Source organism: Telopea speciosissima, chromosome 5 (genome assembly GCF_018873765.1).
Source record: "Telopea speciosissima isolate NSW1024214 ecotype Mountain lineage chromosome 5, Tspe_v1, whole genome shotgun sequence".
NCBI classification, from domain to species: Eukaryota; Viridiplantae; Streptophyta; class Magnoliopsida; order Proteales; family Proteaceae; genus Telopea; species Telopea speciosissima.
Window position 1 is genome coordinate 50,135,279 of NC_057920.1, and position 14,988 is coordinate 50,150,266.

General features: G+C 37.9%; 2 protein-coding genes across 2 annotated transcripts; one reads left to right on the forward strand and one right to left on the reverse strand.

The window, feature by feature from the left end:
* Positions 1-236: 236 nt before the first annotated feature.
* On the forward strand, positions 237-9,283 carry LOC122662243 (purine permease 1-like). The gene is made up of 3 exons (XM_043857827.1): positions 237-242; positions 8,108-8,812; positions 8,919-9,283. Exons 2-3 carry the CDS (start codon positions 8,162-8,164, stop codon positions 9,246-9,248), a joined length of 981 nt encoding a protein of 326 aa, XP_043713762.1. The 5' UTR covers positions 237-242; positions 8,108-8,161; the 3' UTR covers positions 9,249-9,283.
* Positions 9,284-9,641: 358 nt separating this feature from the next.
* On the reverse strand, positions 9,642-14,678 carry LOC122661234 (glycerophosphodiester phosphodiesterase GDPDL7-like). The gene is made up of 9 exons (XM_043856577.1): positions 14,573-14,678; positions 13,462-13,758; positions 12,915-13,024; positions 12,137-12,641; positions 11,722-11,763; positions 11,324-11,599; positions 10,842-10,981; positions 10,238-10,724; positions 9,642-10,022 (listed from the first exon to the last, which is right to left on the reverse strand). The coding sequence occupies exons 1-9, from the start codon at positions 14,676-14,678 to the stop codon at positions 9,715-9,717; spliced, it is 2,271 nt and encodes a 756-aa protein (XP_043712512.1). The 3' UTR covers positions 9,642-9,714.
* Between the last annotated feature and the right edge of the window lie 310 nt (positions 14,679-14,988).

The following is a 14,988-nucleotide window of genomic DNA, read 5'->3' on the forward strand; positions in this document are numbered from 1 at the left end:
ATGCTAGAGCGGGAAGAGCCAGATTTGGGTACAAATCCATTAACGACCTCCTCTAGTAGACCAGAATGAGAAGACTCTGAAGGAAAGAAATCCATAATATCAGCAGTGGAAGCTCGGTGAGCTTCAACGTGGGGTTGATTAAAAGAGAAAACAATGTTCAATGGAGGATTAGAAGAGAAAGAACAAGAACCAACAGAGGGAGAGAAGCTGAAGTAGGGTTTGGCTTCAGGTGCTACAGTAGAGTCCTTTTCCAGATTTTTCGATTCTGAAATAAATAGTGATCTGACTAGCAGATCATGGGGATATTTTTGGGACTTAACTCACTTCTGTAAAGCCCTACTCGATCCTTATTTGAAGGACATCAGTCCACCTGATGTGAATGATTAATTTTCTCCAGTTCAATTTGTGGTAATCTAGTATTGATTGCTTCTTCGATTTGAGATCTGTTTTCTGATCTATATTCTTTTTAGGTCTGTGAGGGTAACTCGATGTCATTATGGATGTCATCTGACTCCAGTAGTTGCTATTATTATTTGTTTGATCTTGAAATTGTTTTCAGACCTATTTGATCCGCTGATTCTTGCTCTTGGATTTGTCCTAGTTGTTGATTATTGTGAGTGTGTATAATTGTTGATCCCAAGCTAGTGATACCCTATTATTTCTTGGTCCATTAGGTTCGATGTTGGTTACTTCCAAGCGGAGTACGTGAGTTAAAATAAAACCGTAAGCGTACGGGTCAATCGTAGCTATGGGTCAAACACGAGGAGATATACGCCACTCTATTTAACTAACTTAAAAGTAATGCAAAGTGAACCAAATTAAAGTGTTAAATTAGACTAATTAAACTAACAAAAATCAATGCATCCTAACTCATAAGCATCTAACAAAATTAAGGGATTAAATCGGCGTCCTAACACATGAGCATCTAACTTATCAAACTAAAGCAAATTGAAAGGAATAAAAATGCAGCCACACATACTAACCACAGAAAAAGAAATAAGGGAATAAAAATGCATCCACAAACCACAACCATATAAAATTAAAATAAAAGAAATAGAGGGAGAAGAAGAAGAAGATAGAGAGAGATAGAGGAGATGGAGAATGAGATTGAGAGTTTAGATAGTAAAACCTGGATGTGCTTGCATGAATGTAATTGAAAAGCTTGAATACTTGCATAAACCTACCATGGCCTCCTCTTCTAAATCTTCAAGTCTTGTCATCAACTTAAGAACTTAGACTAGAAGGCTTAAAACCTAAACTAGAATTAAGAAATTACAACCCAATTGAAGACTTAAATTAAAATTAAAGCATAAACTAAACCTATTATAACCATTAAATGAAAATCAAAAAAGCAAACTAGAACTTAGAAAAGCCAAAAATCACAAATTAGGAGAAGAAAAGAAGAAATTTCACTAGGTGAATGAGCCCACTTTACAAGAGAGGTAGGGGGTATTTATAGGGGAAAGGGGAGAAGAGAGAAGAGGGAAGTGTAAGAGAAATATTCCCTAAGAAAAGAGAATATTCTCTTCTCCTTCCTCCTTTACATTGCCTTGGCTCCTAAGAAAAAGAAAAAAAATAGAAAGAAGAAAAGAAGAGAATATTGTTTACATAAACCTTCTATTTCTAGAAAAGTAAATTTCTAATTCTAACTTGTGCTTCCTTTTCATTGTAGATATCTTCTCCAAGCAATAAAATCAAAGCATCTTTGATTTTTCAACCTTCCATAGATGAAAAAAATATCTTTCAAAATAAATCTATCCCAAGTGAAATTCTGGGAATGCCCTTGAAAAGTTGGAGGAGAGAGAGAGCGATGACTAGGATAGTGATGACTAGGATTCCACTCAACCAAATAACAAAATCCCCAATGTGTCCTCTAAAAATCATGGGGCATTAAATGTAACCCATAAAAATTGTGGACACCTTGTGGGCCTTCAAAATTAATGGAATCTAATGGTAGTGTGGGTCCCTCCATATGGGTAGCAGTCCTTCTCTCTCTTCAAGAATGCAAAATTACCAAAATGGCCCTGTACTTGCAGTAAATCTCCACCATTGCTTAGAAATATCTTTTATAATGTCAAAAATATCCTTGGACAGTGGTAGATTGACTATGGGCTTGCACTACAGCTCCTTTCTGACCCATTTTCCTTTCTTGGGCTGAAAAGAATAATCAACTGTACGGTGGGCTAGACGAATGCGTACTTGCGTTCCGTCACATCCAACTTGCTCCAAATTTAGTCCTCTTTACAGCCATGGAAGGAAAAATGAAAACTTTACGTGTAACTTGGGACATGCAACTCTCGATAGTCCAGAATAGCCCAAAACCTGAAAAACACAAGAAAGCACCAAAGTAACTCTGTCCAATGTGATAAAATGTGTGCTTTATGCCCTAAGATTTCACACATAAATGTGCTCATTAGTACGATTTAGAAGTCTTACCTTGAAATTTCTCCATGATTTGGATCTCTTATGACTTATGAAAGAGATCTCACAGCTAAAATACACTCCCTTCCTACTGGTTTTCCACCCCATTGCTTTGTCTGAAGAGGGAAAAAGAGATTTTTATTTAAATAACTAAGGGGGTTAAAATGGACATTTCAACTTTGAGTGCTAACTATGCTTAACATCAGGGGGAAGGTTGATATTTTGATAGTTTTTGGGTGTCTATGATTTCCGATCAATTTATAGGGGGTGTCCGTGAAATTTTCCCTATATTTTATTGTTTTGTTAGTTGGAATTCCAACTTCGTTTCTACGGATATTAATGGTTGTGTCTATTCCTTAGCCTGGAAGGTCTAGTTTATGACATGTAAGACGGGGCCATATTCCACTCATTGGTTTCTAAACCTAGATGTTTTTGAAACCTTGTGTAACACATGTCTTCTATTTAAATAGAATTTCCTTATACCAAAAACAAAATTAGCTATGTCAAATTTGGTGGTCTCTAACTCCATCGTATGGGCTGTAATCAAGGTTCTAAAACTCAGGTTTCGACTAGGTTTCGACCAGCCAGAAACTGAGTTCGTCTCAGTTTCGACCATATCTCGGTCGAAACTTAGAACTTTCTCCAGGCTAACTCGAACCTTGGTTTCAAGGCCCAGAAGTTGTTCTTTTTTTGCCCTGATTCTTTTTGTGCTGCCTATTGTTGACATTTTAACTCTAATCCATGCATTAGTTTCACATAGAGAACGCTAAAAATAATACTTATAGTTTTGATCAAAGTTTGATAATGTATATTGTTCTTGGACATTGTATTGAATAAGGTTTGCCCGGAATATAACACCTTCAATATAAATCAAATTTAAGCAATCTTGGATTTGTTAGAAAGCTTTGTTTTGACAGGTTTCCAGCAAGTTCAAGATTGCTTAAATCTGATTTATATTGAAGGAGTTACGTACTGGTCAAACTTAATTTGGTATGCGCAAATGCTGTCAAAATCGCTTTGAATGAAATTTTTTTTTTTGGACATCAAAACAAATGAATATTTTACCGTACTTTTGGGTTTTAGCAATGTCTAACCATATTAAGATTTATGAAAATTTTAAATTTGAGAAAAACCCTAGCATTAGAAAGTTGAAAATTGTACCTACCACTAAAAATCCAATATTTGCTTTTGAACTGGGGGGTTGATTTTTTTACCTTTTCGAATTTGATTTTTTAACTATTTTTAATGGATTCAAATAGGGGGTATTGTATTATTTATGAATAATATCTTAAGTAAATGAAATACAAATACAAAAACATTTGATACTTAAGTATCTATACTGGTTTCAAACCAGGTTTCCTCAGGTTTCGATGGGCATAAGTGTCGAAACTTGCAAAATTACCAACATCTCAGTCGAAACTGGTCGAAACCATCGAATTTCAATCAAAACCCTGGATTTTTTAAAATCACCCTTCAAATCATCTCGAAAACCTGTAAAACCGAGTTAACTCGGTGGTTTCGACAGGTTTTGATCCATGGCTGTAATACACGTTAAAAGTAGTAAAGCTATGTTTATCAAAAAAAAAAAAAAAACTCCATTGTATGGGCCATATGTATGAGCGTGTTCCTTGTGTATTTTTCAACGCTCAAGCGATTGGAATTTGTGGTTGTTATTTTACAAACATACCCTTCCTATCCGATGTGGATAATTATCTCCACCCATTGAATACTTGACACGTGGCATAATAAAGGTGCGACTGAATCACACACGTGGTTAATAAGGACTCTCCATGAAAAGATGCAAACCAACAAGATTGGCTGCCACAGTTAACACCTATCACTTTCCTTTTATTACTCGCATGCATCTTCAGAATACAATAGTGAAAGGGGAAAATCCCCTAAATCAGGGATTCCATCCCTATCAGGACCCTTACAAATTTGACGTTACTTGACCATCAAGGGACCTATATGATGAAACCTATAAATACAGCAGCGGCGACAAGAGGTAAGGGATCTTGAACCATTCCTTCGTTTCCTAATTCTCATATCCATCCGAAGTCTAACTTAGGCATCGGAGAGTTCCCTCGGAGGCCAACTTCTTTTTTCTTTGATCTCCAGGTACCAGGATCGTTCGTGAGGAAGAAGATTGTTTATGCCGGAAGCACTATCTAATCATTTGGAGCCAAAAGTGAAGATTCAAAAGTTATATCAAAATAATTTAAGATTAAAAAAAACCAAGAAGGGAAAAAGTTCCCTGCCAAGCTGTATGTAGTCTACGTCCAAACACAGAACCTTGTGAAATGAGGGCCCCATCACTGAAATGAAAATTTTCACCCCTTTGATGTCCCTACGCATGTTCTCATTGCGCCCCCTCCCCCACACTTGTGCAAGGTCCAGGCAACCTTGCAGGGATCTTTTGCCAAAAAAATATTTGGGAAGGTATTATAAATTAGGCTACAAAGTCATTTGTAACCAACTTAGGTGACATTGAGAGTTGAGACATATCTTTTAATAAAACGAGGGTTGAACCAAATGGTTATAAGGAAGGCAATGAAAGTTAGGTCTTTACCCGCCCAATTCAGTACGTATTCCAAACCATGTTTTGAGGACCAAATTTGAAGTGTTGACTAAAATTTCCCAGAGTTAAGTGGTTTGATGTTTCATTGTTTCTCGACTTTCTTCCTCTGATAAGCAGAAGATGAGAAGACACGTCTTCTTACCAAAGGGCAGAAAGATGCTATGGTAGGACTTGTTTGGTATTAATTTTTCTCGTCTTTGGCATACTTTTCGTACTTTACAGGGGAAAAAGAGACGAGATTTTCTTTTAGGCGCTGGATAGAAACAAGATAAGGATTAGGAAAAAGAGGGGAGGGGGGTGTCTGAGTCTCTCTCAGCAAAAATTTTGTATAGGAAAAGAAAAAGACAGATTTGAGTGCATGGGTGTGCAATGATAAATAGGCTTTGTGAGGGGAAGTAGAACAGGGACCCTGTGGAATGGGTTCCAGAGAGAGAGAGAGAGAGAGAGCAAGGTTACCCAGATTTTGTGAAGAATCACAGTAGGACCTGAGCTGTTGAAGCAAGATAAAGAAAAGGTGGGTTTTCCTTATTTCTTCCCTTTTTTTACTTCCTTATTCCATTTTCCATTACTAGTAATTTATACTTGATGCTTTTCTGGCACTGATCTCATTTATTCTCAGTTCTGTCATGTTGTTCCCCCTTTATTAACTATGAGGATTCTATTCTATTTTTCATGAGAGAAAGGGACCAGGATGTTTATCCTGGTTCATCGCCAACTTTCAGACCTTTTTTTGCTTGAACAAGAGTGGAGAGAAGAGGGATATTTTGTTTAGCAAAGAATAAGAAAGGACCATTTCACTCAGTTTTTTTCAATATCTATCTGCTTAAAGTAGTATTAAACAAGGTGGAAGAAGGGGAAGATGATTGGGATAAACAAGAGAGCATTCAGAAACCATGGGAATTGCATGTATTTGATGGTCTGTATTGCCTGGAATCACAAGGAAACAGGATGATTGTGTGTTTTTTGTATATGTTTAAAAGCTCTTGTTAGGTTGAATGAGTATGGAAAAAACAACGATTTTTTTAGGGGAAATTGCCTAAATTTACGAGATAATAAAATTAGTTACAAAACAAGTAGATTTGACTTTGTTTATAGTTATTCTGTCTTGTAAAATCTATTTGTTTTATAACTCTTTTTTTTTCTCGTAGACCTAAAAAACTATCCATTTCTTTTATGAGAAAGTTTTTCTTCACCACGCGATAAAACTAGAATATCCTAGGATTCACAAACTCTTATAGGGTTTTAGTATGGTTTACAAAAACCCACATACCTCCTCCAATGCCCATTTGAAGGCCCCGAGGTCACCGTGACTTATGGGAAACTCGGTCTTTTGTTTTAGGGATAAAGTTCTCTGTACTGGCGCCGCAGGGTGCGCCCAGACACATGGTGGGTGGGAGAAATGACCGGCCCACCCCCTGGATGACCCAAACCCCGCCCATGTCCCACCTCATGTGTCTGGGCACAGCCTGCGCCTAGATGCATTCCTGGATAGAGAACGTGTGCCCTTTGTTTTATTAGGAGAGACGAGATTAGAGTGGAGCTGAGGGTTTCAAAGGGAAGAACAGTCACAGCAAAAGTTTTTCCACATTGGAGCTGTGAATTGAAAAGACCCTGGGGCCTCTTTTTTAACTGTTTTTGAGGAGAAAATGAGGAAACAGGGAAAAGTTTTCCTTCACCAATCTCTATGATCTTATCATTACTCTCTCTCTCTGAAAATCTTATCATGACTCTCACCCCTATTGACATGCTTTTTAATGGTCTAGGAGATTCATTCAAGCGTCAAAACCCATCAGTAAAAAGATTATTTCTTTACTGGTTCCCACAGGCGTGCACGGGTGTTTCTGTTGTGAATCCTTTTTCTTTTTTGTCTTCTCGGGTAAGATCTTACCGGGTGCCCATAGGCCACTAGGGTGACAGCTCAAGAGGGCGGTCAGGGTGGTGTCCCAGCTCCAAGAGGAGAGGGTGTCAAAGGGGGGGAGGGATAAGGATGTCTAACATCCGATGGGGATAGTGGGGGAGAGTCAAACCAACGACCTCTCCCTTGGAATTAGGCCAGTGGCTCACTGCAATGGCAGCCACCACCACGTCAAGAGGCGCTTCCCTGTCTATCGTGAATCGGTTCACAAGCTTTAACTCAATACTGGCATGGTGCATCAATTGATTAAATAGGACTCATGGCTTAGCATTGCTCACAAAGAAGCAAAACCTCTGGGTTCATAAATGCTCTCCTAGATTTTAGTATTTTTCAAAATACCCTTTGAGATTCCATTTCTTTGACTGTGAGCCTAGCAGCATAATTTCCTCAAAATCATACATTCTAGAGGATCCAAACTCACTCACTCTTAGTTGTCCATGAAATTTGTGTAATGTGAATGAAGTTGCTTTAGTTATCCATGAAATATCTAGGCTGTTGTTTCCTTATGATCTTATGGGTTGCTGAATTCCATTGTAAAGTTTTAACTTGACATATTGCTTGTTTTAAATCTAAGAAAAGGAACTTATAATATAAGGTGGATTTTATAAAAACTTGTCTTGGAGATCCTGAATGATTGAAGTGTGGCTTTATTAATTAGATAGGTAAGGTAGTTATTCTGATAGGTTCTCATTTATATTGTTGGGGGGGGGGGGGGGAAAGGATTATGCATATTGAGAGAGAGAGAGAGAGAGAGAAGATAATGTGGTTTGAGACATTTCCTAAATTTTCTAAAAAGATCATGAATAAATATTTGAGAAAAAGAACTCTGTGGGGTGTGGCCCCTGCGCCCAGACACAGGGGGTGAAATGATCGCCCCACCCTCATGAAAGGCAGAATTGCACACCCTGTTGATGCTTCTATGTCCGCTCCCATTGGCCCCCTTGCGCACAGGGGCCATGCTCCCCCACAGATGACACTTTCCTGAAAGATCTAAAAACAATGATAATTACATGCTCCATTTCTTCATGGCAGGGACTGTAGTAAGGTCAATTATCCATTAATGAGTGAATACTGGTCCTATTAACAGTAGATCAATCTGAACAATGTCGATGAACATAGACACTACAACTGCTACAGAACTTGGGAACCAGGAAGATCAAGTTATCCGGCCAATTATAGCTGTTCATCAAGAGAGAAAACCTCATATTAATGGAAGATGGGGTGGGCCTCTGTTGCTATACTTCATCATGACTGCAATTGGTTCCATAGGAGGTCCATTCTTAATGAGACTCTACTTCATGCATGGTGGCAAGCATAAATGGCTCTCTAGCTGGCTTCAGAATGTTGGTTTCCCTTTCTTTCTTGGCCCTCTCTTATTCTTCAACTTCAAGCAACTATTAAGAACAGGGTCAACTCCAACAGCATTCTTCATGGATTCAATGCTCTTTGCTTCAAGTGCAGGTTTAGGGGTCATAATGGGTCTTGGCAGTTATTTGTATTCAGCAGGTTTGTTTTATATTCTAGTCTCCACCTCTGGGCTGCTCACCTCAACCCAACTAGCCTTCACTGCTTTGTTTGCATTCCTCTTAGTAAAGCAGAAGTTGACATTTTACTCTATAAACTCAGTTGTATTGATGACCCTGGGATCCATTGTGTTGGCATTCCATAGTTGTGGTGATCGACCTCCTGAGGTCCCTAACAGTGAGTACTTCCTTGGGTTCTTCTTTACATTAGCTGGAGCTGTGTTGCTTGGGTTATTTTTTCCACTTGTTGAGCTTGCTTATGGCAAGATCTCAAAACCCATTACTTTTGCGGTGGTCTTACAGTTTAGGTTCATCACAAGTCTTTCTGCAACTATATTCTGCCCTATCGGAATGATCATAAACAATGATTTTGATGTAGGGACACATACATCTCTCTCTCTCTCTCTCTCTCTCTCTCTGTGTGTGTGTGTGTGTCTGTGTGTGAGTGTGTGTTTAAGTCCTGCTTGTGGTGGTGGTGCAGGTTATCCCAAGAGAGGCTAAAGAGTATGCGATTGGTGAGTTAAAGTACTGTATTGTGTTGGTCACCGGTGCCATTGCTTGGCAGTTCCTTATCATTGGGATGCTTGGAGTAATCTATTGCACCTCTTCTCTCTTCTTTGGAATTCCCTCTGCGGCTCTCCTTCCATTCATACAGATTGGCGCTGTCATAGTCTTTCATGATAAGTTCACTAGTGAGAAAGGCCTTTCTTTAGGCTTGTGCCTTTGGAGCTTTGTCTCTTACTTCATAGGAGAATACAAGAGTGGACAGAAGAAGTTAACCATAATTCAGGAAGAGGAAGAAATTGTATGAGTTTTGGCTAATCGTAAAGTTTTAGTGAAGCCCCTTTTTTTAGTACAAGGCATCGTAAAATATTAAGGCCCTAAGAGGTCCTCTTTGTCAAGTGGCATGAATCAGAAGATGATCAGTGTCATCAAGTTCCCAAAGATTCCATGGTACATAAGCTCTTTTAAATTGTGAATGCAGTTTGTGTGAGCAAGAAGCTCGAAAATGCAGATTCATTAATAGATAACCCAATTGTTTTTCAATAAATTCAAGAAATGGTTCTTCCTGAATCAAATAGGAGGCTTTAGGCCACTAAAATCAGTTTATTTTGGTTCAAACTAATATCAATTTAATCAGTATAATAAAAAGTCAAATTGGATAGAAGGAAAAAAAAGAGTACAAATCTCAAAACAAATTGCATCGTGCAAGGCCTAGTCAATTATAAATGTAGAAACACCAAGTTGCAAACATTACTGCCACATATAAATCAATGTTAATAGCTTAAAGACAGAAGACAGAGAACCATAATGGCCACTAAACCCAGACCAAGATTGACAGTGTTTGCTGGTTGACTGCTTTTAGTTGATGCCCCAGCAGGTGCAGGGGCAGGAGCCTTTTTAGAGGCAACTACTGCTACTTGGGGTAGTGGTGGATCGATGACATCTGCCGCTTCAAGTGGTGGAACAGGGGCCTCTGCAGGTGGCAAGACTTCTGGCGGAGCCAATTCGAGCAAATTACCAGCTGAAGCTGGTAGGATGTTGTAAGAGAGATTTTCGTTTTCAGGAATGGAACATGGGCTTCCTGCAATTAATAATCAACCACAATCAAGATACCGAAAGATAAAATTATACAATTACCCAATCCTGCACTCTGTAACCATTGTTAAAATCATAGGGAGAACTCTCTAGGGGACATTTGAAAGGTTCTACATCTGATGCCTAACTAGATATATATGATAGCCTAAACTGTGTGGAAGTTTGTAACTTATTTGTGGTAGTAAAGTTGGTGATACTTACTCATGTATGCAGTTGCAGTTGCTGGGTATTCCGTCACAATCCCATCAACTCCGATTGTATTAGAAACATAGGTTGCTATCTCCATAATTGGATCTGAGAAGAAGTCAATGGCTATAACTGTATACTCATTTCTGAGAACTGAAACATAGACAGAGATATTAGCAGCCTTCAGATCCTTCACAATGTGCGAGTAACTCGTTGTAAAGAAATCCGTAGTATGGACAACTGAGGATCTTTGGAGGTTAACTGCATCTGCAAACTTCTTGATCTGCTCTGCAGTTGACTTAGGTGCACCACTTGTTACGTCTTTTATGTAAAGGACTCTCTTGTAAGTGGGGACCTTCTTGAACTCTGTAAGCACTGCACTGTCATCTGATTGAATCAGAACTTGTTGAGTAACTTGCTTGTCAAAAGTCGCATTTCTCAAGGCCTTTGCAACAGCATCTGTTATGCTAAAACCCTTGTTTGATGCAAGGTAGGCAGCATTCTGAAAAGAAGAAAAAGAGAGAAGGGGGGGGGGGGGGGGAGAGGAGGAGGTTTAAAGATCTGTTTTCTATTATTTTAAGACATTGATAAGATGTTACTAAGTTATAATTAAACTCACCTCAATGTTAACCAAGATTCCTGAAACTGCCTTTGCCTTCGCCATCTCCAGGAATTCGTTGAGCGTAAGAAACTTACCCTTCCCATTGTTTTCCGGATTTCTGACCAAGCCATAATTAGCTGTGGAGCTAATGAGTTGAGCTGAAATGAGAAAATTCAAACATCAATTCATTTCCCTACAGCCTCCACCATGCTAGGAATCAGTAAATTACAGTAGGTAACAGAGATTGAAATCTACTTCTATACATGGAAATTTGCTAAGTGTGTTTTATGATCTCTCCAAAAAGTTGAACCAATGGTGTCTCTACCGAAAATAAATCTATTAATAAATCTACAAACACTTGACAGGGAAAAACAAATACCCATGGAACTTCTTCTACTTCTTTATAGTCTCTCTGGTACAAAATTGAAGAAATGATGATGGTGTTTAAATTTTAAAACATCTCAAGTGTTGACAAGGGATATATTTAAATAAATGCTTACGTTTCAAACTCTGAATCTCGCTCCATGTTAAATCAAATGAGAAGATCCCTTTCTGAGGTTGAATTTCGGGAACCATACTAGCTCGAGATATGAAAGAAGTCATCACATTCGAATCTGTTGCGAGGTCTGGTGTATCAAAGCAGAAGGCCACTCCATCTTTTGACATCTGAACTGAACAATCTATTATGTCGGCCCCATCATCAATTGCTTGCTGATAAGCCAGATCAGTGCAGCCTGGGAAGACTCCGCTGGCTCCATTATGGCTTATGATCAAAGCTTCAACAGAAAGGGTAGAAAATTATAAACACAAATTATAGTTGAGTTATTGTAATTCCTTTTTTCTTTCCCCACCCATGTAAATTATAAAAGAATCAAAAAGGCTAATGATTAGTAGTCACCTTTGCCGGTTTTGTTGTTTTTCTTGGTATGTGCCAAGCAACCTGCAAGATAAAGATAAGTCTGAGAGCAGAAGAGTACTGGAGGAGTTCATAAAAACTTTTTTCCCTTCATTAATTACTTTCCAATTGTAATTAGCTAGCTATCGGATTAACATAGAAAGCTTGACTAAGTATCACATTCTGACCATCTAAAAGAAAGTGAAACCATTAACTCTACAGTTATAGTGTTAGTTGATATTCTTATGGTTCAGTACTTTTTTCTAAGCGATATCTTAAATCACTACACTAACAAATCTTAAATTGGAGCTTGATTTTGGGAAGTACTTATCTATTGCTTTAGAGAGAGAGGGGGGGGGAATAAGAGAACATTAAGTGACATACATATAGTAGAAGATTTGAGTTAAAAAAATCTCACCAATGGCTTCGGATGCAGTGGGAGGAAAGTCAGTAAGAAAGCCATCAACAGAGAACTGAACACTGTTGTCAATGAATTGCAAGTACTCAGCCGTAGGATCATAAGTATAGTTATAGCTTGTAGTCACATCATTTGCAAAACCACAAGCATATACTTCTAGTCCTAGTTTATGAGCATCAGTTACGAGGCTAGTTGGGGCTTCTAAATAGCGGCCAGCACTGACAGGCCAAATGTAGTTCTTGGGGACAAGTATCCCAGAAACAAAGGGCTTGATTGAAGACAGATCCTCCAAGATTGAACCATAACTTTGCTTTGTCGTTGGTTCAACTAGATCTTTATCTAGGAAGCGGAAGATTAACTTTGTCTTGACTTTGTTAATCTTCCCACTTAAGCTTTTCAAGAAACCAATCTCAGGGGATGATACGTAGCTGATAGCCGTTCTCCTCGATGTCGTTAGAATGAATGATGCCATATTCAGCTTGTGTTGTGTATAGAACATGTCATACTGCAAAACCCAAAAAGATGAAGATTGTGAATATTAAATAAGATAAATTATTCTGATATTGACTAAAGTCATTAGAAATAGAGTGTTGGTCAGTGGACTAACTTCTACTAAATTGGCCTAATGTATAATTTCAGGTTAAAAAGAGAAAACAAAGTAGAATAAGTACTATTGACTCATGAAGCTATTAATTTTTGTTTTTGTGTGGGTGTGTGAGTATCAGAGAGAGAGAGAGAGAGAGAGAGAGAGAGAGAGAGATGGCATGAGCATCTGTACCTGCACATTCAACCAAATGTGAGCGGGTTTAAGCCCTATTACATCTTCAACTCCAAAGAATGGAAGAAAATTATCAAAGAGCGTTGGTCGAGATATGAGGCCTTGAACCACTATGGAAAGAATAGCATGACAAAACAAAGAGTAGTTAGTCATTCTCTTTAGTTCAAATTTAGACTTGACTATAATATATATATATATATAAAATATGTAATGGTAACAAGAAAATGGAGAAAGAAAATTAATTCATAACTGATTATAATTTTTTGTTTTTTGAGAAAATTGGTGGTTGGTATCACTAATTCACTAGATTTAACAGGGAAACAATCAGAAGTACTGATTGCAATTAAGTCTACCTGTATGACTGCAATGAAGTCCATTTACAGATTCATCATAGATCATGAACTGGACCTTGAAAGGCCTACTACCATGGCAAAGTATACTAAATTGACATAAATATAGCAACAATATATAATAACAGATTTGCACTCAACAACAGAACTTGAAGAAACTGTATTAAGCTGTAGATCAGAATCCAGACTAGACTTACTTGATACATTGGTGAATAATTCTGTGGATGTAAAGTCCACGGCAAACCACCCCTCAATATCTTTCCCATTCACTTTGTAAGTGTTTCCTCTTTTGGGAAATACAACTGCTATATTTGTGGTATTGTCAAGCTTGAGCTCTGTTTGACATATTGCTTCGCCATCTTTTGATAATTGTAAATCACAATACAAAGCCAAGTCGGGCAAGCTTGTTGACATTGCAAACTGGTAAGCATACGGACTAGAGTCAGGAAAAATCCCTGTAAATCCACCTCTTGCTATTACCATCGGATGCTCACCTGCAATAAAAGTATTAAACAAAAAATCTTGTTTAATGTACTTAGCATCCTAAGCTGATCATGACCAAAAAGAGTATAACTTGGATATGAACTTATAAGGCCATAAACACGAAAAACATGCCAAGTTGAAGGGCCTAGATGCATCGAAAAATCTTTTTCCCTGAACCCAAGATTTACAGGGATTTTTTAGCTAGAATTGCATAAGAATAAGGAGAAAAGTTTTATTTTCAGCGGGGCAGCAATGAGACGTCATGATCTGGAGCGATAGACTATGTAAAGCAAATAAAACTCATGCGCCATAAATTGAAATAACCAAAAAAATAAATAAAAAAATTTTGAATGGAAAATAAACACAAAATCAATTTATGGAATAAGTTTTTTTACACCAGCGAATTAAAGAAATCTCTTCTCCATTGGTGATGCTACCATTTGATTGAACTCCTGTGTCATCATTGTACTCCCACCCCTTATTGTACATGGTTGAAAATACCCTTACCCATGCTAATCCAAAGGGTTAGATCATGTCCTTAAATATGGAGATTCCCTCTTCACCATACTAAGTTGATATTTAGGGACTAAATTGCTGTAAAGTCTTCAGGATAAACAATAAGACAGAGGAAATTAGAAGATCAATTGTGAAAAACCAAATGTTCGAAAAAAATCCAGATAAAAGATCTATTCCACTAGAATTCAATATCGAAGGAAGAAAACGAAAAAAATAAAATACAAACTTTAATCCTGTTTCTTAAGAAGAACTACAAGAAACATAAAATAGATGATTGTTCCAATCAAGATAGAAGAAAATGATTGTTACCATTAAGTGTCTGCCATTCCTCTGATGATAACTTCCCGGCATGTATCGGTATTGTCTGTGAAGCCAAGTTGATCAACAAGAGAATGAACAACAAAAACGTTCCCATTCTATTCCTGAAATCAAAAGTAAAGAGGAAAATTGTTTCTGCAACTTGAAACATTATGAAGAAATTGCTTTATATCATCTCTCCTGTCTGGGAAATGGGTTCACCTCTTTCACTCCGTTTTCTGCAATTAAAATTACAAACAAAACAAATAAAAAAAATAAAACAAGAAAACCTAACTTTACTTTGAATTAGTTGATGAGGGGGGAGATGAAGAACAGAACCATTCCCCAGAGGAACTCTCTCTCTCTCTCTCTCAAGGGAATGGATTAGAAAGAGTGAGAGATAGGTAAGCGAGGGGGATGAAGGAGAT